We start from the raw sequence: 26,024 nt of genomic DNA on the forward strand, positions 1-26,024 counted from the left end.
AATTTCTTTGTTGCTCATATTTCCCCAAGAAAAACAACCTGAGAAATTTTATATTCCAAAATTGGAGTTAAGGAAGGTAGATATTTAAAGATAATTAGATGATATGCTTATAATATATAAAAAAGATTGAAAACAAAGAAAGGAGTACTTCAAATATAAGAAACTAAAAATAGGATGTCATCTGTTATGTCAACAATTTAAAATTTTTCTTGTCCTAATAGAAGTCCCTGGGAACAGGGGTATGGGTAAGATTTTCTACAAGAGGGCATCAGAAAGCTTTCTGGAGTTTCTATATATTGATTGTAGGGTTGGTTATACAGATGCATACAGTTGTTAAAACTCATCAAACTGTACACAGAGCTTTGCACATTTTACTATATATAAACTAACCTTAAAAAGTTAACTTTTTAAGAATTCTTGGAAACATGGAGATATAGGCTCATTTGTAGTTTCCACATTATAAAGAAAAACAGAACTTTCTCAAGGAATGAGGACCAAGCTTTTTTCTCACTATGAACTTAGGCAGCAGCCCAAAGCCATTCTGAAGTTAATAAGCAAACTATACCAAGAACACAGATCCCTTCCTGTTGAGTGGGTGAAAGGAAGAGGGGTGTAAATCTCTTAAGAAGGTGCCAAACAATCTGCAGCTTGCATAAAAGTCCCTGTTCTTGGAGGGAAGTTTTACAGTAAAGATAACCTTTTACTAAACATTGTTAGTAAGTACAAGATGCAGTAGTGTCGATATTATCAAGGAAAATGTTTACACTGGATGAGATGTAAAATCTAAGAATGCAAATGAAGCCATCAACAAACCTACACCATTTAGTGAATTTTCATTGAATGGTGTTAGAAGCTAACAAAATGGAGAATAGGGCTGATTCCTTCAAGTTACTGACAAACCACAGTGAAAATAATGCAGCATACTTTAAAAGGGACATAAAGACAAGGATAAGATAGCTGCCTATAATTTCCTCCTGAAAGAATCCAGTTATTGCAATATAATATCTTTGTTTAAGCATTTTTAACCAGTTGTAGTAACTTGAAAGAGGCCCCCAAAGAGTTAGGGACTAATTTATGAGGCTATATACAAATAATTGTTTTCATAAGTAAAGGCTTAGAGGCATGGCTATTGTTTTCCAGTCTCTGAGAGGTAGAAATACTAAGAGAAAGGAGAAATGATTCCAGATAAAAAAGGAAAATATGACAGAGCAAAAAGCATAAGATGATAATTAGAGATCCAGAGCACTGGGCATGTGCCCTAATATGAGGATTTACAACTGGAAAGCAGATTCTTTTAGAACTGCCCACAAAGATAGTGTGTGAGCAACGTGGCCAAGACCAGAACAACTGCTTGATAGCCTCATCTTGCTTTGTACCCCAAATAGTGTTACTCTTCTATAAGCTGCGAGAGTTGATTCCTGTTTTGAAAAGTTAGATGGATGAAGATTTTGCCACAATGATTATTTCCCCACCAAAATAAAGACTTTGAAGTAGCAGTTGTGAAAGGATTTCTAATAGCTTTCTTTCCTAACCCTCAAATTCAGTAATTTAAGTGATTTTATTTGTTTAGTTGGCCCAGACACAGAAACCTTCCAAAACTGCAGCTGGCTCGGAACATTACATATTTGGTCTTCTGTTGGCCTGGTTCTTTGGAACTGGGGAACTGATGTTTATCTTCCATTTTCCTGTTTCCATCTGGTTTTCCTTAATGGCCTTCAATTACTCATCTCTTCTGTGAGTGATAAGATGAAAGGATGGATGAAATTCACACAAATAAGTTCCTGGGCCTCATTTGAGTTTTCTTAAATCATTACAGCATGGAATTCTCTGGTAAGGTGTAGATGGTCCCAATACACAATTGACAGCCATGAGCTTGGCCACTTAGCATCTTGGCTGCTTTGAACATGTCCCTAAAGAGGAGCATCTAGCCACCACCCTCACAAACTATTTCACTTCACAAAAGACAACTGTTTTCCTCCTCAGATGCTTTAATCATAGAATGAAGAATGACCCTCCCCACCTCCCAAGGACATTCTAAGGATTCTGAATTCTTTAAAGGAAAAATATATAGTAGCAAATCAAACTGAATGACTGTGTTTTTCTTTCTCCATCTCAGGGCTGATTTCTATTAGGGCCTTGGATCTGGCTGGACTCATTTTTAAAAAGTCCTTTATTTGGTCAGTCAACAACTGTTTATATAAAACTCAAGGTGTCGAGTCACAAATGAAACAATACTGGAGGACAAAAGCCTTTAAACTGGGGTAGAATGCCAGAATCTTGTTAATTGTTTATTCATGATTCTGAAAAATCAGTTTTCTTATCTACAAAAGTGTTTTCTGTGGTCTGCTGGGCTATGATAACGGCAAACTCAAATCAAAGTGAGCCCAACTTAATATTTAATGCCTGGGTTAATATATATAGACAATAAAGGCAGCTTGTCTTCTGCTTTCAAGATGCCTGTTATTAAATAGGTAGAAATAATGAAGCATTAAAATTTAAGTTCTTTGAGACAGGACTTAAATCTTAAACATCTTTTATTTCTTCCAGAGCCTAGCCTGTTTCCTTGCAAATAGGAGGCATACAATAAATGTTGAATTAAGTGCAATTAATTTTGATAGGAGGTAAGTTAGTTCAGGAAACTGACGAAGAAATGGCGGTAATTTTCCTGCCTTGCTCTTAACTTGTTTAAATAAGGCCGGGCGCTGTGACTTACATCTGTAATCCCAGCACTTGGGGAGGCTGAGGTGGGTAGATTACTTGAGCTCAAGAGTTTGAGACCAGCTTGGGCAACATGGAGAAACCTCATCTCTATAAAACATACAAAAATTAGCCAGGTATCATGGTGCACAGCCTGAGTCCCAGTTATTTGGGAGGCTAAGGCAGGAGGATCACTTGAGCCCAGGAGGTTAAGGCTGCAGTGAGCCATGTGTGCACCACCACCGCACTCCAGTTTGAGTGATAAAGTGAGACCCTGTTTCAAACAAAAAAGGGTCCAACATAACTTCTGACTATCAAGAAGAAATTGTTTGTATAGATGGCTCATGAAAGACTATTTAGAAAATGAAATGTAAAGATATTAAAGGCAAAGGAGGAGAGGGTTTGTCCCAGCTCGAGTCAAGAAAACAGACTTACAGAAAATCTGAAAGATGGTAACAGGCTCAACATGGAGAGCAGGTTTAATAAAAGTTCACTGACAGGCATAGAAGCAGAAAGCTTGACTTGTCTTACATTCAGGGAAAGGAGAGTAAAAATATTGGTCTATACTAAAATGCAAATACCACAGGAAAATAATATATTTTGGTCTTAACAGTCATTAGAGAATTATTGGACAAAGGCATATGTATCCTGATTAGAAACAGAGCTATCACCGTATGATTAAAAGAGAAACTCTGCTTACTTGATAAACCAATTAGGAGCCCTTTGCTCCTAAGATATGATAACAATCTTGTGAACTTAAAGGGCCGTTCAAGCACTCAAAAGATGGATCTTTAAGAGAAATCTGAACATGCTGTTCCTAGCAAAAGCTGGGGGATAGTACTAAGACCCAGGGATGGGCATCTGGTTGGGGACTGCTCTGATGCCAGAAAGCAATAATTCTTCATGCAATGCTTTACATTTACTAGGAAGGCCACATTATAAATTCTTTGCAATGCGGCTGCCCAACAGTGTAATAATGGTATCCATAATCCCCATTTTAGAGAATGCGGTAACTTGAGACTTAGGGAGGTTAAGGACTTGCTCAGGACCACACAGACCAATATATACTGACCCTGTAGGCTTTTTCTTTTTTTAAACTTTACTTGATTTCTTACAGAGGCTGTTTATAGATACAAACACTATGAGAAGTTCTGTGCAGAAGTTGTAGTCTTCCTCCTAAATTACTAAACTGGCTTTTTAATGCAAATCAGTGACCCTGGGCACAACTGGCAATCTCTAAGAGCCTGTTCACCCCGGAACAACTGATCTTAACTCTGAACAAGCCACACTGGAGATCTGGGCATGTAAATTTGGGGGAGAGTGAGAAGTGGATTTTAAAAGGCAGGGCTAAGAGGGAGAAGAACAAAAAGAGGAGCACAGCTTGAGCATGCACAAGGAATGACAAAAAAGTCCCAAAAGACTGGCAAGGCACAAAATCAAGAAATCAACTGTTTTCTGCAAACTTCTTTGTGCCACGCACTCCTCTGGTATTGTTACTTTTATTCATGATTAAGTATCACCTTACTGCTGACTTCTACAATGAGATTACATGTATACAGATAACGGCCTATGTATATTTTTCAAGCAAAGGAAAAACATTTAGAAGACTTACTTTGTGAGAGACTAAGTCAATTAACAAAGCAGACTGACCATGCACCTTTTGCTCTTCCAGGGAACAAAATCTCCTATCCTTTTGTGGAGGTATCCAAAGAATTCAAGTAGTTATGGCAGTTTTTGGCAAGGACCCATTACATTTCAACTCAAAATTTCACAAGGATTTTCGATACAATACACAATCTGGTGATCCCAAAAGAATTCTTCAAAAATGAAACTTAAATGTTAAAGAAATTGCTTAAAAATAAATTAATATGGCTGGGCACAGTGCTTCACACTTGTAATGCCAGCATTTTGGGAGGTCAAGGCGGGTAGATCCTGAGGTCAGGAGATCAAGACCATCATCCAACATGATGGAACTCCTTCTCTGCTAAAAATACAAAAATTAGCTGGGTGTAGTGGCAGATGCCTGTAATCCTAACCACTTGGGAGGCTGAGGCAGGAGAATCGCTTGAACCCAGGAGGCAGAGATTGCAATAAGCTGAGATTGCGCCACTGCACTCCAGCCTGGCAACAGAGTGAGACTCTGTCTCAAAAATAGATAAATAGATAGATAGATAGATATGACAATGTGTCAAGCACTGCATCCATTCCAAACTTAGAGGGGAGGAAAAAATACACACAGAGACACACATAGGTTATTTAGTGTGCCAGAGTTCCATAAAATAAAAAAATTCATTTTGTACACCCTTGAGATCTCAGACATCCTTACATGTGGGACAGGTTTAGATCTTAGACAACAAAATCCCAAAGTAAGGACATTCTGCCTAGATTCAGAGTTCTGGCTCATAGTATGGCTTCTGAAATGCAAATTATATCATTTGTTTGACAGTTTATATTATTAACAATTACATGAGACATTTTGAAAGCATGGTTTAGGGGAACTAAAATTATATTATTAAATGTAAAATTATCACAAAAACTATTGCATTCAGCCATTGGTCCAGTATCTGTTGAAGCAAACATATTGTATTCACTACTTGGAATATCAAACTATTCAAATACAGTTCCAAGATAAATAGAAAGAAGTAACTAATAATAGCTGGGCTCTTGGCCAGTCTGGACTGCTAAATTAAGCCATTGTAGAAAGGTTTCTGGCTTCTCAACTAATTGAATTTTTTCAATTCATGATTAAATAGTTTTATCTATTTCAACGTTTTAAAACGTTTATTAAATTTCTAATTGATATTTCAAGCCGAGGAAGCAACTTAAACTGTTCATGAGAAAAATGACATAGCTATCACTTGGAAAAAGATATTCTTCCCTCACAACAGGCTACCAGATCCTAGGGACAAGTAATAATCTTCAGGATTCACTCCTCATGGTAAAAACCTTCATGGCCATGAAATTATCCTGCCAGCTTTTCCTAAAAGCTCAGATGCACAACTTACATCTTTAGGACTGCAACAAACAAATAAAAACACTTGGAATTCTCCTCTTTCTATTTTAAAGCAAAGAAAGACCTTAAGAGATTACCTGGCTCAAAATTTCCCAAAGTGGGTTTCATGAAACATTATTTATCAAAAATGTTCTTAATAATGGCATGGTGATCAAATAAGTATGAGCACACTCTTAGAGACCCATAATCATATTAGGTCATGAACAACACAGAGAAGGCCTATAGAAAGAATCAGACTTTTTAAAAAACTTCATTTTCATCAAACCTATTTGAGCAAAGAACCATTTATGCAGTACTTATTAAAATCCTGTGAAATTAATGTTTTGTAGAAAATGCCTTATCTTTTATGAAGAAACTGAAGTCCAGACTGGTTAGGTGATTGTCCCAAAGTCATACAATTAGTTGTAGGCTAAAAACAGACCTCACCTCTCAGGACCCCATCAGGTATTCCTTTTGGTACTATGCTGTCTTTCTTCTGCAATACCTATGCTCCTTAGAGGATCACAGGATAGAAAAACCACATCTTGGAGACCACCTAGTCCAAAGCCCTCCCATAAAGCTAGGGAAATACAGTCTTAGAAAAGTGAAGCAGTTTGCCCAAAATGACATACAAAATTCATTCTTGTAGTAGAACTAGAACATGCTCTTAATTCTAACACTAGTATCTTTCCATAACAGCATGCTAATTCCTGCAAAGCCAACACTTTTGGCCTTTGAGGTAAAGAATTCATGGACAAGAGGGGTTTTAGCTATTAAGGGCCCATTAAATATTTATTAAACCATACTTGTGTCAATAGATACTTTAAATCAGTTAAACATGATTGTCTTTACTTACAAATGTCATCCACTGTGACAGGGAATCAATGTTTCAAGCTGTTGAACAGGTCATCAACCCTGTCCTGTTGGATGACACCTGTAAATAAAATAAATCTATTTTTGAGTGAGTAGATTTTAAGCCAGCTAGATTTAAGATGCATGCGGTTTAAAGCAAAGAGTAATTTTTTAAATGATTCTTAATTATGTACTGCCACAGAGAGGTACTTCCCAGTGCCAGCGACTTCACTCTTGGTAGCTATCACTGTCCACCAGCACAAAAGAATCCAGGGAATTCAATATAGAAAGTTGCTAGAATACACAAGGAATCATGACTCCTGGAGCTACAAGGGTCTTCTAGGTATCCACCTCAGCTTACTATCTCTGTGAAAATCACTTCCACTTTGATGGGGGGACAACCAAGGCCTGGTGAAGTCAAATGACTTGCCGAATGTTAAACAGCTAAGTGTCTTTAGCTAAAGTCCATTGGTGTTGGAAAGTATGTATAGATTGCATTAGCAAAGGTTACCATTAAGCTAATGAACTTTGAAAGACTCACATGTACACATTTTTAAACATTTCACAAATGCTGACTTAGAATGTTCTAGCATATCTGCAGAGAACAGAAAGTCAGTATTAGATATTCAAATACAAGCATTACTGAAAAATGCCATAGATGGAAAATAAACCAATAGTGAGAAAATGGGAAGTAGACCACGAAAAGAACAATATTAAATACAGCAGGCATTTAGGATTTTAAGTTCTGGCTACTTCCAAACAAGATTTGTGGTTCCTAGCAAATATGGATATAGAAAAAACAATTTTTATACATTTTCTACAGTTGATAATTTTAAATGTCGGTTTCTCTGTAGCCACAAAATGCCAATGTTAAGATCTGCCAAAAACTAAAATTTGAGCTGGACACAAACTTTCTTTTCATTTTGCACCTAAATACTCTACGGTAATGGGAAGTTATTTGAGGACACTGCCTTGAGGTAAGATGACTGTTATATAGTAACACTGCTACCAAGCTTATATTGAGTGTCTACATGTGCCAAGTGCCCATGTAGCACTAGCTATCTCACTCCTCACAGCAACTTGACCATTATTATAATTTTACAAATAAGACAATCAAAAGCACAGACAAATTAGTTATTGTAACTTGCACACAGATCTATTTGGTGATAGAATCCAAGCTCAAAACCTACTGCACTTCTTTGATTTAGCAATTGAAGGTTCTTAAAAACATAAAAATGAATTAACACAGTTCCAATTATAATACGTAAGATGCCTCCAACTAAATGTCACACAATATAAAACATCAGGAAAATCTCTTACTTTTCTCTTGGAGGTAAGGAGGAGGCTGGGAACAATTTTCAAAAGTAAAATAATGTTAATGCCAAGAAGTTAAAACTTTTTATATTGACCTGAAATATATCGCAATTAAAATATGACAACTAAAAAATTTAAATTGTCTTTTAAAATTAATTGTCTTTTATAATTCAAGGAAAGTAAATCTTCCTCATTTGATTACTTAACAGATTATAAAGAGATAAATCCTCTTCCCACTCAAGAATGATTAACTCCCAAAATGTAAGCATATACATACACATATATAAAATCACGCTAAGACCACAACTATTTATAAACTGAATTGTCTTTAAGGAAAACAAAAAAGTAATTTTGACAGATAATGCGACCCCCTTAATTACTTATGTAATAGTAGCTATCTTTTCTTGACCAGGAGTTATGCTTCTTTTATCAAGCCTCTGAACTGTTTTTTAATAGGGGCCATTTTTCCAACATATTTTTAAAATGGTGAAACTGATAAAATAGAAAACAACCAGGAGTATAAAAATATACCCGACATATTTTATTAGAACAAGAATTAGCTATATGCAAACCTCAGCACCACAGAAACTAGACATTAAGAAAAATGCAGATACTTTCCAAAGCACTGTGGAGAAATTAATCTCTTCTGGCAATAATGACTTTCTTAAAAGAACCCCAAACAGAAAAAGATAAAGTGTGGTTTCATAGTAGCTTACCCTTTTCTCTGACACCCCATCCTGGCCTGTAGAATCTCTCTCATCATGTGTCTCTTTCAGGACTGGCATATGTTTTTTGTATGCTGGCTCTCTGTTTAAGGTTGTGTATCCTATGTGCTCATAAATTGGGTTTATCGTCATCTTGGCAATGTATTCTGCTGCCTTGGTTTCAATATAGAGAGTAATCAAGCCATCAGTCACCAGATCGTGGATAGACTCAAAGCGTTTCTCCCCAACAAAGTGCTTGCCATCGTAGTAGAGCCTGAAGTTTCTGGTTTGACTTCCAAATCTGCCTCAATGAAATGGGAAAGATGTTTTTAAGAAAAGTAAGCAACTGAATTCTTTCTGAAAGAAAAAAAAAAAAAAACAACTATGCTTTGTTTTGTGTGTGTCTTCTTTGTTTAAATAAGCTGTGGCTAATCTCTGAATTGTCTGGAATATATAAAATTAAACATTTGAACACAAAGAATGAATTTGCAATAACTAGGGACAACTAGTCAAAAGTATGCCTACCCTAAAAGGAAGAATTTTTTTGTTTATCTTTTTAAACCACTTTATTATGCCTGTGGGAAAAATGAGAGAAAATAAAACTTATACCCTATTAAAACATAGTCAATATTCAATTGGTCAACTCCATAACAGACGGTATTTCTATACTATCATTTTTTCTTCAAGTTGATCAATAAGAATAGTCAATATACTTTAGACCTCAGCAGTCATGTCTTTTAATAGGAAAGCTCCATTTAGGGCTAACCAGAATATGATGTCAGCAATCACTTACAGTAGAGCATGCCTCCTGAGTCATGCAGGGCAGGATGGCACAGAAACACACTTTTGCTACTTGTGGCCACAGGCCAAGTATTTACTATTTCCTTTTTAAACAGTCATTATTTTGTCTGCTGGTTAGGTCTGTACAAGAAATGTTTGCAATATATACGGCACAAAAGTCATAAGCTATTGGACTATAGAAATTCTGTTTTCAATTTTATGTTCTGATGATGTGTTCTAACAACTGAAGAATGGTTTACTTTTATGATAATTTCAGTTTTTTTCTTCCTGCAGCAAACCTCAGAAATGGGTCCAATTTGGCGTGATTAACATCAGTGTCCTTGTAGGAATTCAAGGCAACAAGAGCTGCCAGTGTCATGGTCTCCTGAATGTAACCCCAAGTGAGCCTAATTAAAAACTAAACAAGTCACAAAGTATATATTTAATTTCATTGTTAAAAATACACAGAACATGGAGGAACTAAAATACTAAAATAAACACTGTTTAAGTAAAGTGTTAAATGGGACTACAACCTTGTTAAAACAACAAAATTCTTTTGGTATAGGTTATATTCCAAATGGATAGGCATTAGAAACATCTTAATGTGGAAATAAAATATGGAAAGGAAATAAAATATCTTTTAAAATAATGACCAAAGGCATGTCTGTTTCTGTGGTTCAAATTAGACTTTAATAACGATTTTATCTAGAATCCAACATACTATCCATGTTGGCCCTTCTAACATATAATTTATCCATCCTTTAGCAACAACCAAATTTTGATTTACACTTAAGTGAACTGTCCATATAATTATACTTTCCTGTTCTCCATTTTCCTCTAATATTAAAGACACATTTCTCCCAAGTAAATTTTTATTATAAAGCCTAAAAAATTAGGAAGGTGAAATTTCTACACCAAAGTTAAATATAAAAGTTTTTCAGTTTAACATACTGCTTTCATAATTTCCTTTTTTCTAATATACATTATCTGCAACATGGAAAGCAACCTCACAGCTTTTATAAGACTCTTACGATGATAAACACACATAGCATTAAGCCCCTTTATATTTCAGTTGTATCAAAGACATTTCAGTGAGGGGTCAGACCATTTTACTCCTGCTGGGACTTATGATTTTACAGTGGGTAGTTCCAAATTCAAGCAATGGTGTCAGTCATTTAGTACTCAACAGCCTTCTGAAATCTGAGAACCATGGGGGGCACAAAGCATGAAGGGAAGATGGCGGCATTGGGAATGGTTTCATTGAAGGGTGGAAGTCTAGAGTTAACTTCCTACTTCTTTCCAATGGACACACCTAACTCATCCAAGAAGAGGCCTAGCTACCTGTAAGGAGCTGTGCAAAAAACCCTATTTGTCCTTTTCTCTTTCTCAACTAGTGACTTCAGTAGATCCTACCCACAATTTCTAATTCCACCTCTGCCTGTACTTCAGCTCCAGGCTTCTAATCCAATCAAACTTTCAGTCTTAAGGAAGATGATCAAATAACTAAAATAACTTATAACATGGTTTGATTAAAACTTTGCCACATAGAGGAAAAAAAATTTCCATTTTGGAATTATAATTGATCTTTTAAAAGAAAAATTATATTATATTTTATTAACAGAACTGCCAAACTTTCCTGGCCTACTCTGAACTACTCTCTTATTTGGGAAGTTACTTAGGAACAGCACCACAGCACAGACTATCAGAGACTTCTCCACTTTCTTTATCTGAAAGGCATAATGTGCTTTGTGGGATTAGAAGAGGAAAAAGAGGACAGAAAATCTTTGAGAAAGGTGGGAATGGATGTGTTTATTTTACATAAGAAGAGCCATAAAGGGGAAGATTCCAAATCTAAGGAAGAAGAAAGAATTCTTGAAGTTTACTGCTTGCATATTGTCATTTATTCAACAAATAGTTAACAAAACACTTTACTGTCTTTACTGGTACTTTACTGTCAAGTATTAGGTGGTTCACAATAAAGTTCCTAGTCCTTCAGTAACCCCAATGGTAAAGACATAAACATAAAACAGGTCAATACAAAGACACAAAATGCTAAATTTTAAAAAGTTCAGCTTCATATTATTTTAATAACTATGTATATAGAATCTTGCTCTTATGCAGAAAGTTTCTGAAAAGTGATACACAAAACCAACGAATCCGGCATCTCCCTCACACCATAAAAACCAAGAAACTCACTGCCTAGTAAGATCTTGGAGCACAATAGTTATGCTTACATAAGATCTCAGAGCTACTGCTTATGTCCAAGTATAAAAGCACCCTTGCAGTCTTCTCCTGCAGTCTTGAAATAGGGTTTGGGGAGGGGCAGGCAAATGTGGGTCCTATATGTTTAAGAGAAAACCTTAGGTTTTGGCATCAGACAGTTGTAAGTTTAAATCCTGGATCTGCCACTTCCTAGCTGGGTGATTTTGGGAAAATCATTCGTCAGATTCTGCATCTAAAAAATAGGAATAACATCCTCCTACCCCAGATGGCTGTGAGGATTACATGAGGATATTCAAGTCCAAGCTAAATATATACAGTAGGCACGAATGGTAGTTCCCTTCTTTTTCTCTGTTAGCTTAGGTCCCTGCAGAGAATGAGAGAATGAGTTACCAACACTAAAGTAAAACAGCAAAAATATTCAATAGATATGCATGGAAGATGGCTGAATAAATAACTGGCAACACTGGCTGTACAGGAACATCTCTGCACTGATTTACTTTACAGCTAACAAGAGGCAAGGAGGAGCTCTTTGTGAAATTTTCTTCTGGATGTCTCTGAATAAGTTTATATTTACCACTTGGTTAAACAGAGTGGGAAGACAACAAAGTGCAAAGCAGGGAGGAGCAGCAAGCAAAGAAGGTCTTTCCACTGTGTCCTGGGAATGAGGTCTCTGAATTCAAAGGAGAAAGCTAAGAGAGTTACATATATTGAAAGCGGGACATACTAAGTGGACCTCGTGACAACTACTGAACTGTGGAATGCAGAGTACAGATTTGTAAAAAATGTTGATGCTAAATCATTTCCTTTGACTTTTATAGGACAATTTTCTTTTCATCTTTTCTGTATTTATTATCTGACTCTGCCCTTGCTTAATAGCTGCTCACTCCTTGGTGAACATACTTGAAGCTGTATAGGCCCAACTCTCACCTAGGTAGAGTTCAACAAGATGAAAATTAATTTTCTCCAAAGTGGTACTATAGTAAACAAATAGAAAAGAAAGGCTTTTAACTGCTACTGTCGTACATAATACCGCTTTCTAGAAAGAACATTTTTCTCCAGTGATTTCAGGTTTTGGGTTTCCTGTTTTAAAAAGCTGTTTAATGCTGTGCCCAGATGCATTTAATGAATTTCAAATATATAATTCTAATGTCTTTTTAAAATAAACAAAATCCTTAATATACCATCTTTCCTACTTTTCAGCAAATGAATCATACTGACAAAAAATTCAGTCAAGAAGATAAAAATGATGAAAAAATATATAAAGAATAGCTTTCAGAATTTTACTTTACTTTTTACAAAACCAATAATTAATTCTAATTTGAGGCCAAAGTGATTTGGAAGAATCTCCTCAAAGGAAACCTCCAAGCTAACAGATGTTTTGTGTTAACAAACAGAAAACAAAACATATACAACACACTTATCTAAGCTAACAATAAAATGTTAGAAGTATTTCCAGAAACCAACATACAAAAGCAGTTTCATTTATTATGAATATATATTTGCGTGTTGTTTACCAGAGTCAGAAAAGCTAATCTAATAGTGAAATATAAATATCTCATACATTCATCCAATCATAAGATACTCTTGGAAGAAAAGTTAAAGCAGAAGTAAGAATATGATGATGCATTTAATTAAATACTAAAAAATAAATTTAGATGAATTCTATGAACTAAGGAAGGCTAAGGAAGAGAGAGCATAGTTATATACAACAGTAAAATGATCTATCATCTAAAACTTTGTTAGGTTACGATTTTTGTTTATCTTGCTATTAATTTTGGACTATGGGGAAAAGTATTAAGTTACATCAACTCATAATGATATTTCCTTGGCCAAATAAATCACTTTCAGTGAAGAAGAAATCCAATTTGCCTAACTAAGCTTCTAAAGAAGCAATCTTCTGAACAGTGGAACTGATATAGTTCTGGAAGGTGGAACTGATATAGAAAGATTAACTCGAAGTCTGTTTAAGAAGCAGAGGGATATTTCCCCTGCCCTCCCCAATCCTGTCCCCATTGTTAGCCCTTCCCCACCATGGCAGAAGACTTAAGTTCTATTCTCTAGGCAGGATAAAACAGGGAGATTGTGAACTGAGGGAACACATGCAGAGGTATCATCTTGAAAACTAAGTGAAAGTTTTAAATACCCAAAATTTAAATACTAAAGAAATTGATACCTCCATTTCTCTTCACCATGAGGTTATCAGAAGGCTTGTACCTTTCTTGATAGATGAAAGATTCTACTCTTGGAAATCTGATCAACTCAACTAAAAGATTTAAGAGTAGAGACCATCATCCTATAATTGTCAGGCTTCCTCCAAGATCTCAGAACTACCAGTCAGCTTTTTAGAGTCCCATATGCTTAAGAATGATCAGTCAGCCAAGAACCACTTGACATCAGAGGAAAACTCCTCTCATGAAAGACAAAGACTATCCAAACAGAAGCAAAGCAAGTTAGAGGAGACAAAGTCATGCGTGGGGATAAAAATATGTTAAAAAAAACCCAAAATAAGATGTTTCCTGTTCCTATTCTTGAATAGAACTTAACCAAAAAACATTACAATGATGTAAAAAGGGAATCAATGTAGACTATGTAGAAAAAGGAATATAGCATAAATTTAAAAAAAAGTTGAGAAAAATTTTAAGGAACAAAAAGGCAGAATGATTAAAAGAAGGAGAGAAAAGAATTAAGATAGAGAATCAATCCAGAAAGTCCAACATTTGTAGAAAGAGAGAAAAGACAAAATGGAAGGGGAAGGAATCAAAGCGATAACTCAAAAAATTTTATTATAATGGAAGAACACACATTTATACAACGGATGAAAATAGAACCCACACCAAGCACTACTCTGTGCTCACAGAGTAGTCCAGTAATTGCAAATAAATCCTCAGACTGGCAAAATTTAACAAGGCTAACAATACTAAGCACCAGCAAGGATACAGAGTAGCTAACATAACTAGTACCTGCTATATTGTTTAACACAGGGTTTTATATTATTTACTAAAGTTCAATATATGCATACCCTACAATGTATTAAACCTACTCCTAAGTAATATCCTAGACAATATGTGTGATTATATGTACCAGCATATATATACATCTGGCAGCAATGTCCATAAATGGCCAAACCTGGAAACCACAGTAAGCATCCAGTAAAATAGAAAAGATTATGGGACATATACTGTGATCATGAATATTATGCATTTGAGGGATCCTATCACATAGTTTTTCCCTCTTGAAAACTGTTCATGGTTCAGACTTTAAACACAACTAGACTAGGATTTCCAACTATGGAAAAGCAATAAGCCACATTTGTATTTGCTACTTAGTTTCTGAGGTTAATTAGCTTCTTGTCTCTAATGAAGATATTAGGCATCAGATATAATCAACTTATTAGATGAAAAAAAGAATTATCAACATAACAATAGTTACCACTTGTTGACTTTTAATGGCTAATAAGCAAAAGGCTTAAAATGTAATACAGAATGTATCTCTGTGTTTATTTTAATAATACTATCTAATATATTTAGAGTGTTATATCCTAGGCACTATGTATATATTATCTCAAATAATCCCTCCAATGACTCTAGGAGGTATTATTCCATCCTTATTTTATAGGTAAGGAAATGAAAACTTTGGGAGATAAAGTAACTTGCCCAAAGTCATACAAAAAATGTAAGAAACAGTTTGAATCCAGGACTGACTGCAAAGGCATGTTCTGAATAATTGACCACCTATATTTATTTAAAATCACAGGGACAAAAAGATTACCAAAAGCTCCATAATTAGGCTATGTATCTTTTAGAGTAACGTAAAAAAGAAATAATGAATATCTGTCTACTTAAGAGATCCTAAAACAAGAGTGTTAACAGAATGAAAAATGGATTTCTGAAATTTCTTATTTATGTAAAGAACTGTATCATAGAAAAGTGTTCTAACAATTTATTATTCAATGCAATTCTACCAAATAAGCCAAGTATATGCCAACCACTACACAAGGTTTAAGGAAACCAAGATGAACAAGACTTCATTTCTGTCCTGGAGGACCTCAGTTCATTTTTAAAGACAGACAGATTTATAAAACTTACTATACGTGGTACCTGCACTTAGGTATATTTATGGAACATGTGAAGATCTTTTCAGAAAATAAATAACTATACAATCAAAAGTGCCAGGCAAAACCATATCAATGGAAACTCAAATATAACCTTGCACATAGGTACGATCTCTAAAAATCAAAACACCTGAGTCATAAACAGATTTTTTTTTTAAGTGAACCTAAAAACCTGGCAGCAAACAGTTATTGGAACCGTTGGCAAAATTTTGAAAGTCCTAGCAGGAAAGGTCAATCTGCAGCTTAGAGAATGACCACAATTGAGAGCATAAGCTGAGCCAAAAGCTACATAATTGTCTGAAATAAGAGCAGATGGGGAGCAAGAGGAGGGAGAAACACTCACTCAGAAGGATGACAAGAACCATAAGGCAGCTATTGTGGCCTGGGGATAACATAAAGCATTCACAGATCTGTTCTACTATACTCAAGGAAGAAAGGGCAATATGGGGGTGTTGAGGGGAGACAAATCAAAAAAGCATTCAGTGCATTTAGTAAGATAAGGGTAATATAACAATAAATCAAAATATCTTTATGAGAACTTCAGAAACCAGTTAAGAAATTGCAGTACTCAGGTAAGTGCAAAGCCCAGAAGAAGTGCACTGAAAGGTAAGAAGAGTCATTTCACTTTATCCACAATAACCTCTTCCCCAAGCTGGCACAGCTCAGCTCTGCTTGCAGCTTTGGGCTGATGGGAGAGAGCAGTGGGGAAAAGAGTGGAACATGCATGCAACACTGGCTTTTCAGAGGGTTTCTTGAAGAATTGTTTTTTTCTCTTGCCTCAGAGCACTCAGAGCACTAATGGAACTGGTAATGTAAGGATGGTTTGCAGCAGCAAAAGAGGTCCTATGGTGCCACAGAGAAGCCAGTGCAGCTCAGTGTGAATCCACCAAAGGTGGGAGTGAGAAGAGTGTGGAATGTGAATTTGGTGTTCCAACTTTTCAGAGAGCCGCTCAAGGCACTAATGTCTCACTTGATTCAGGGGAGAGTGGGGGCAGCTTGCTGCTGTTGACCAAGAACCTGTAAAACTACCAACAGATACCAGAGGGAGCAAGAGATTAAAAGCTCCTGAAAAAGAAACCAGCAAATCTCTCTAACTGGGAAATTACACACAAAGCCCAGAGAAAACACATCCCCCCCCCAAAAGGTTTTAGAGGCCCCTAGAATCTCTATACAGGTTATTTGATAAAGGTTTTCTCCTCTATGAAACCAGTACATAAAGGCTAGAAAAGGTGGTTATTTTTTTCAAACACACTCAGCTAAAAATAAGAATGAACTCATAAAGCATATGAAGAAACAAGGAAATAGCACAATCAATGGAACAAAATAAATCTCATGATACCAAACCCAAAGAAATGGATATCTATGAAGCATCAGAAAAAGAATTCAAAATAAAAGTCCAAAACAAACTCAATGATCTACAAGACAACACAGATAAGCAACTAAACAAAATCAAGGAAAAAACTTCATGACAAAATGAAATCAACAAAGACAGAGGAACTATAGAAAAGAAATGAATAAATTCTACAGAAGAATACAATAAATAGATTAAAAAATTCATTAGAGGGGATCAACAGCAGACTTTATAAAACAGAAGAAAGAATCAGCAAACTTAAAGACAGGTCATTTGAATTACCGACCCTGAAGAACAAAGAGGAAAATGAACTAAAAAAAGTGAAGGAATCCTAAGGGACTTATGGGATACTATGAAGTGTATTAATATAGGTATTAGGGGAATTCCAGAAAGAGAAAAAGCAGCAGAGTTAATTTGAAGAAATAATATCCCAAGTTTGAGGAAAGGATATAAAAATCAAAATTCAAGAAGCTTGAAGAATTCTAACCAGGATAAATAAATATGTTTGTATGTGTGTGTATGTATATAAATGAACTACACAAAAGAAAACAAGAAGGGAATCAAAGTACAACAATAAAAAAAAAATCAATGAAACAAAAATGGAGGCAGGAAGAGAAGAGAGATAACAGCTACAAGATAAGCAGAAAACAATGAACAAAATGGCAATAGTAAGTCCTCCCCATCTGTAATTAAACACAGATGGATTAAACTCTCCAGTTAAAAGACAGAGAGTGGCTGAATGAATATAAAAGCAAAATGCAACTATACACTGTCTCACCTTACATGTAAAAATACATAGGCCAAGAGCAAAAGGGTAGACAAAGATATTCCACGCAAATGGTAACCAAAGGAAGGCAGGTGGCCATACCTGTATCAGAAAAAATAGACTTTTACTAAGTAAAAAATTGTTACAAGAGGCAAAGAAGGACATTATATGATGATAAAAGTGTCAATTCACCAGGAAGATATAGCACGTATAAATATAAGGATATAGGCCAGAATATCCCAGAAGGGAAATGATACAGATGACTTAACACTTAAGCCTGTATAAATATAAGGATATAGGCACCTAGCTAGGTGCAGTACCATGTAACTGTAGTCCCAGCTACTCAAGAGGCTGAGGCAGAAGCATCATTTAAGCCCAGAAGTTCAAGACCAGCATGGGCAATGCAGCAAGACCATCTCAAAAAAGAAGAAGAAATACATAGATACCTATTAGAACATCCAAACATACAAAGCTAATACTGACAGAATTGAAAGGAGAAATACATAGTAATACAATAGTAGGAAATTTCAATACCCAACTTTAATAATGAATAGAAAAACCAGGTAGACAATCAACAAGGAATAGGAGCAATTGTACCCCAACAGAACCTTATAGGCACATACAGAACACTCCACCAAACAGCAAAAGAATGCACATTCTTCTCACATATACACGGAATATTCTCTAGGTTAGATCGCGTGTTAGGCCTCAAAACAAGTCTTAAAAAATTTAAGAAGACTGAAGTCATACTAAGTATCTTTTCCGATCACAATGAAATGAAACTAGATATCAACAGCAGTAGGAAAACTAAAATATTAACAAATATGTGGAAATTAAATAATATACTCTTGAAAAAACAATGGGCAAAAAAGAAAAAACAATGGGTCAAAGAAGAACTCATAAGGAAAACTAGAAAATATCTTGAAACAAATGAAAATAAAAACACAACATACTTATGGGATGCTGCAAGAGCAGAACTAAGAGGCAGTTTATAGTGGTAAACACCTACATTAAAAAAGAAAGATCTCAATCAAATAACTTTATGTACCTCAAGGAACTAGGGGGAAAAAGGGACCAATAAAACCCAAAATTAGCAAAAGGAAGGTAATAGCAATGATTTGAGTAAAAATAAACAAAATAGACACTAGAAAAACAACAGAGGAAAAAAATCAATTAAACTATGAGTTTTTTTAAAAAGACCAACAAAATTGATAAGCCATTAACTAAGAAAAATATAGCAAAGACTCAAATAAATCAGAAGTGAAACAAGAAACATTACAACTGATGCCACAAAAATAAAAAGTATGAGAAATGACTATCAATAATTATATGTCAACAAACTGGATAACCTAAAAATGAAGTAATTCACATAAACATATAACCTACACCAAGACTGAATCATAAAGAAACAGAAAATCTGAACAGACCTATAACTAGCAAGGAGATCAAATCAGTAATCAACAACCTCCCAATGAAGAAAAGACCAGGACCAGATGGCTTCGGTGAAAAACTCTACCAAACATTGAGAAAAGAATAACTGCCAATCCTTCTCAAACTCTTCTAAAAACTTGAGCAGGTGTTATTATTTGAATGTTTGCATCTCCTGCAAAATTAATGTTGAAACTTAATCTCTAATGCAGTAGTATTAAGAGGTGGGGCCTTTATGAAACAATTGGGTCATGAGGGCTCTTACTTTGTAAATAGAATTAAAGCCTTTATAAAAGAGGTTTCACATGGGATTTGGCCCCTTTCCCTTCTGGTTCCTTTCACAAAGTGAGAACACAGTGTTCAAATTGCCATCTTGGAAGCACGGTCTGGGCCCTCACCAGACACCAAATGTGCTAACACCATGGTCTTAGATTTACCAGATGCCAGTACTATGAGAAATAAATTTCAATTGTTTATATATTACCCAGTCTGCTGTATTTGGTTATGGCAGCACAAACAGACTAAGACAGGAAAGAATATTTCCAAAACTAATTTTATGATGCTAGCATTACTGTGATACCAAAGCTACACAAAGGTTACTATAAGAAAACTATAGACCAATATGCTTGATGAATATTGAAACGAAAATCCTAAACAACTTAGTGAACCAAATTAAATCGCACATTAAAAGAATTACGCACAAAACATGACCAAGTGAAATTCATCCCTGGGATGAAAGAATGAGTCACCATACAAAATCAATAAATGTAATATACCACGCGGACAAGAATGAAGGGCAAAAATCACATGATCACCTCAACTGATGCAGAAAAAGTAGCTAACAAAATTCAGCACTCTTGCATGACTTTTTTGTTTGTTACAAAACCACCACTCAACAAACTAGGAATAGAAGGAAACTACCTCAGTATAACAAAGGTCATAGAGGAAAAGTTCTCACCTTTTATCAAATTTAATGCTGAAAAACTCAAAGTTCTTCCTTTAAGATCAGGAACAAGGCATGGATGGCCGCTCTCACTACTTCTATTCAACCTAGTATTAAAAGTTCTTGGCAGAGCAATTAGGCAGGGAAAAGAAATTAAAAGCATCCCAACTGCAAAAGAACAAGTAAAATTACCTCTGTTCACAGATGACATCATTTTATATGTAGAAAACCTTAAAGACTCCAGAAGAAAACTATTAGAACCAATAAATGAATTTAGCAAAGCTGCAGGATACAAAAATCAACACTCAAAAATCAGCTATATTTCTACGTAGTAACAATGAACAATCCAAAGAAAACAATTCCACTTACAAGAGCATCAAAAAGAATAAACTTAACATGCAAAAGACCTGTATACTGAAAACTACAAAACATTACTGAAATTGAAGAAGACACAAATAAATGGAAACACATTTATATTTATAGGTTAGAGGACTTAATATTGTTAAAATGTCCATACTATCCAAAGCAATCTATAGACTCAAAGCAATCCCTACTAAAACTTCCATAGAATTTTTGCAGAAGTAGAAAAAGATCCTGAAACTCATATGAAATCACAAAAGACCACAAAGGCCCAAACGATCTTGAGAAAGACAAACAAGGATGGAGGCCTCAAATGTCCTCATTTCAAATTATATAACAAAGCTACAGTAATCAAAACTGTATGGTTTTGGACACAGACCAATGAAAGAGAAAAGAGAGCCCAGATATAAACTCTCCTGTGTATGGTCAAATGATCTTTAACAAGAGTACCAAGACTACACAACAGGAAAAGGATAGTCTCTTTAAAAAATAGTGTTGGGAAATCTAGATATCTATATGCAAAAGAATCATTTGTATACCATGTACAAACATCAACTCAAAATGGATTAAAGACCTAAATGAAGACCTGAAACTATAGAACTCCTAGAAGAAAACATAGTGGGAAAGTTTCAAGACATTGGAATGGGTAATTTCTTGGATATGACACCAAAAGCACAAGTAACAAAAGCAAAAAAACAGACAAACGGCACTATAGCACAAAAAACTTCTGCACAGTGAAGGAAACAATCGACAGAGTGAAAAGATAACCTAAGGAATGGGAGGAAATATTTGTAAACCATATTATCAGATATGAGACTAATATCTAGAATATATAAAATATATAAAAAACTTCCGTAACTCAATAACCAAAAAGTAGTAACAGCCCAATTAAAAACTGGCCAAAGGAACAGACATTTCTCCAAGGAAGATATACAAATTACCAACAAGCATATGAAAAGATGTTCAACATCACTAATCATCAGGGAAATGCAAATCAAAACCATAATGAGCTATCACTTCATGCCCATTAAAATGGCCAAAACCAAAAAAAAACAGAAAATAACAAATATTGGTGAGGATGTAGAGAAAACGGAACGCCCATGTACAGTTGCTGAGACTATAAAATGGTGAAAAAACACTATGAAAAACAGTATGGAGGTTCCTCGAAAAATTAAAAATAGAACTATTATATGACCCAGCAATCCAACTTCCGCGTATCTATTCAAAAGGATGGAAAACAGGATCTCGAAGATACTTGCACACCCAAATTCACTGCAGCATTGTTCACAATAGCCAAGATCTGAAAGCAACCAAAACGTCCATGGATGGATAAGTGGATAAAGAAAATGTGGTACAGCAGTCTACCTTATCCATGGTTTCATTTTCCGTGGTTTCAGTTACCTACGGTCAAACACGGTCTGAAAATACTGAATGGAAAATCTCAGAAATAAATAATTCATATGTCTTATATTGTGTGCCATTCTAAATAGCATGAGGAAATCTTGCCCCTTCACTCTCTGTCTCTCCCAGGACATGAACTATTCCCTTATCCAGCATATCCATGTTGTATAACCTACCTACCCATTAGTCACTTAGTAGCTCATTATTAGCTGTAAAAAACATAGTACATACACACATACACACACACACGGTTTAGTACTATACACAGTTTCAGGCATCCACTGGGGTCTTGAATGTATACACTGCAGATAAGAGGGGACTACTCTGTGTGTGTGTATGCACACACACACACACACACACACACACACAATGAAGGATTATTCAGCTTTAAAAATGAAGGAAATCCTTTCATATGCGACAACATGGATGAACCATGAGGACATTAAATTAAATTAGCCAATCATAAAAAGAATTCACTTATACAGATATCTAGAGTAGTCAAAATCATGCAAACAGAAAGTAGGATGGCGGCTGCTATGGAGTAGGAGGAAGGGGGAAATGGGGAATTGTTCAATGGGTATAGAGTTTCAGTCACACAAGAGGAAAAAGTTCTGGAGATCTGTTGTATAACAATGTGCATGGAGTTAACAATACTGTAATTGCACTTAAAAATTGTTAAGTTAAAAAAAATAAATAAGCAAGTTCAGAAAAACGCGTATAGATTAGGAGAACCAAAAGGACAATCCATTGAGACAAATTAATAGCTGCCCTTGCCTCTATAAATCAAAACACATCTCTTTACACAAGAGAAGAGAAGTCATTACCCTTAATCCAAATACTGAATGGGCCATCTGAAAAATTATGCTATTCATGGCAAAGTAGGTTTCTGAAATCTCAATGCCTTCAGATTCTATTATTAGTATTAACTATATATACAGAAAGTTTCCATTTTCTCCTCAGCTGAACTCACAAACAATTGTTCACAGAGCAGAGCTGAAGGTTTTTCAACAGTTTCAGTGAGCAGAGGAGAGAACTGAATGTGACTAAAATCAAGACATTGAAACATTTCTGATAAAAGAGGAAAATGACTTCGGACCAATTAAGAACACCCAAAACACCTATACTGGATTCTAAATCCACATCTGTGTATGCTTAGGTGACATTTATAAAGCTCTTACTAGTTTCAGGCTTCAATTGTTTTAATTATAAATGTTGGAAAATGAGAAGTCACAAAGGCCAAATCTAAAATTAAAAAAAAAATACTCCTTTATATATGAGATCTACACATGTTCATTACAAGCACCAGTATGGTATAAAGAGCAGGTTTGTATTCCTGAGATAGAACTGGATACTGTTATATAACTCATTAACTTCTCTGTGTATTAGATATGCTAAAGATGAAGCTTATAAAAGAGAAAACACAAGCCTCTTTGTTTCACATCTTTATCTGTATTCTCCTCCCTCTTCTTAATCAAGTTCCTATTTTATTTCATACCGTTTTCAAGGCATGTTACCAGCCTGTCACCTCTTCCTAAGCTTTGTTAATTTCTTAAAAACTAAATACAATTAAATCACAGTTGTCTAAAAAGCATATGGTGACATTTGGCTGGGATAGAGAGGACATTGTAATTACGTAGGTTAACTATATGAATTAATATATATCTTTCAATAAAAGTATTTTAGTAACCAATACATGTAGCTGTGCTGAAAATTATGATATCAGTCCAACTCATAGTTTGTCATATCACGCTTTTACACAGTTTTGAGAAAGATATGCAGACAGGACTACACAGAAGCTCACATTTTGCATATATCGTTTTCATCTTCTCAGTCTGCAAAGTAAATGAGTAAATTTGGATAATGACTACATTAAACGTTTAACCTTCAATGGTTATGAGTGTTGGTGCTTCTAGTTTTCCTGTTTCCAACACCACTGTACTTAATTCTGTTTATCAACAAATCTTCAAAATCCATACATGTTGGTTAATACATATCACCAACCATATATAAAAAATATACATCTATTATCTAATGGTATAAATTACCTTTATATCTACACTGTAAATGTAGTATCAACATTCAAATCATACATATAATTTAGTGAAATGCCTTATAAATAAATGTGAAAAAGTAAAGAGAGGAGGGAAGCAAAGAAAGAAAGGGATTTCTCTTCCTAGATTCTATTGATACATTCTGGCAAACGCTAAAATTTGTATATTCAGAAATCTGTGTGTTCTCGCAAAGTTTGGGTATAAAATGCTGGATAATCATTTGTAACCTTGTGCTCTTTCTTATTCAAAATGGATGTTTCAGTTTCTGAAATTTACTGATTAATTTAAAGACTGAAAAGATGATTACTCCTGAATTAAGCAATATCTTAATCAGTGTGTACACTTACTGAATTTTCATTGTTTGGGACATTTACTATAAGAGAAATGCATTTACTCTTTTGTATTTTGGCAGGGCAGAGGCCTGTCCTTGAATGGCTGGCAGCATAAATGACAAAAGTTCAACACTTGCCTTAAGATCATAACAGAATTATCAACAGAGAAAATAAATCTGCGTGCTTGTGTTTGTTATATATATACATATATATAAACATATATATTTTCAGATATGTCTTAGACATGTTAGTTCTATTGGTAGGATAGTAAAAAAAAAAAAAAAAATCAAAATACTCCAAAGTTTAGCTCCATGTAATAAAGTATTCCCCCACACCTACAGCAGTTCAAAAAAGCAGTGTAGAGTTTCATCAGCCCATCTAGTGGCTAGTTACCCTACCTATATATGTTTGTACCTTTATTTTGAAAACAAGCAAACTAATAACTTGATAGAAAACACAAAAATAAATATAATGAAACTGTAAGCTGGCTAAACAAGACAGTTCAGACAACATAGAAAGAATAGCTTCCTTAGAACTGATTCACAGTCTGTTATCTTCTGGGACTGTTAATAAAAAAAAAAGGCATGTGGTGAAAAAAGGGGGCAGGGAGAAGGAAAGAATCCACTTCAAGTATTTCCCCAAATGAATGACTTGCTCCTAAATCTGAGAGAAATCTTTTATTTCTGCTGCAGAGACTGCTGATAGCCTCCCAATATCCATTTTTCTCTTTTTCCTCAGTGATAGAAACTTGGTTTTCAGGTGTGAACATGGCTCCTAGACTAATGACTGACTACATTTCTCAGCTTCTCTCACCTTGCTGGTAGGAGTGGCAAATGAAGTGGTATCTTCACTGCTCTGCTGTCTCATTAGCTGATTGTGCATATAAAATGTGGTGCTCTGTAGCTACCATGAGATAAACTTGGGTGCCGCACACAGGAAAAGCAATAAAATGGAACTAGTTTGGGCCTCTCAACTTGTGGAGAGCCACACCAGCCTTGAAGTCACTCCCAATCCTTTGAGCATGGGAGAAAAATAAGTATTCTGGAAAAGAAATTTTCACTTCTGGCTGGGTGGTGCAGTGGCTCACACCTGTAATCCCAGCACTTTGGGAGGCTGAGGCGGGCAGATCATGAGGTCAGGAGATCAAGACCATCCCAGCCAACATGGTGAAACCCTGTCTCTACTAAAAAAACAAACAAACAAACAAACAAACAAAAATTAGCTGGGCGTGGTGGCACGCGCCTGTAGTCCTAGCTACTTGGGAAGCTGAGGCAGGAGAATCACTTTAACCTGGGACGCAGACGTTGCAGTGAGCCAAGACTGCGCCACTGCACTCCAGCCTGGCAACGGAGCAAAGCTTCATCTCAAAAAAAAAGAAAAGAAAAGAAATTGTCACTTATTATTGTTACTTTAGTCAAACCTAATTCCAATTCTTATTCCTTACTGCAAAGATAGTATAATTTCATTATTATAAGATTTTTCTTTTACAAGATCATATCTTTCTGGGAATAATACTATAAATTTTTTAAAAAGTGATCCTGGCCGGGCGCGGTGGCTCACGCCTGTAATCCCAGCACTTTGGGAGGCCGAGGCGGGTGGATCACGAGGTCAAGACATCGAGACCATCCTGGTCAACATGGTGAAACCCCATCTCTACTAAAAATACAAAAATTCAGCTGGGCATGGTGGCGTGTGCCTGTAATCCCAGCTACTCAGGAG

The 26,024-nt window shown here is 35.4% G+C and overlaps 1 protein-coding gene across 3 annotated transcripts in view; it reads right to left on the bottom strand.

Annotated features, from left to right (window-relative positions):
- The window catches only part of CHN1 (chimerin 1), a 198,596-nt gene that overhangs the window by 69,989 nt on the left and 102,583 nt on the right, over positions 1 to 26,024 (bottom strand). For 2 of the 3 annotated variants that reach the window (XM_017538262.2, XM_017538263.2), the window contains one exon: positions 8,572 to 8,860. In XM_017538262.2, the coding sequence (XP_017393751.1) occupies positions 8,572 to 8,860 (289 nt within the window). Of the gene's footprint in view, positions 1 to 6,545; positions 6,624 to 8,571; positions 8,861 to 26,024 lie in introns of those variants that run through there. The other variant, XM_017538266.2, reaches the window with a different exon arrangement.

This window comes from Cebus imitator, unplaced genomic scaffold, assembly GCF_001604975.1.
Source record: "Cebus imitator isolate Cc_AM_T3 unplaced genomic scaffold, Cebus_imitator-1.0 Scaffold110, whole genome shotgun sequence".
Lineage (NCBI taxonomy): Eukaryota > Metazoa > Chordata > Mammalia > Primates > Cebidae > Cebus > Cebus imitator.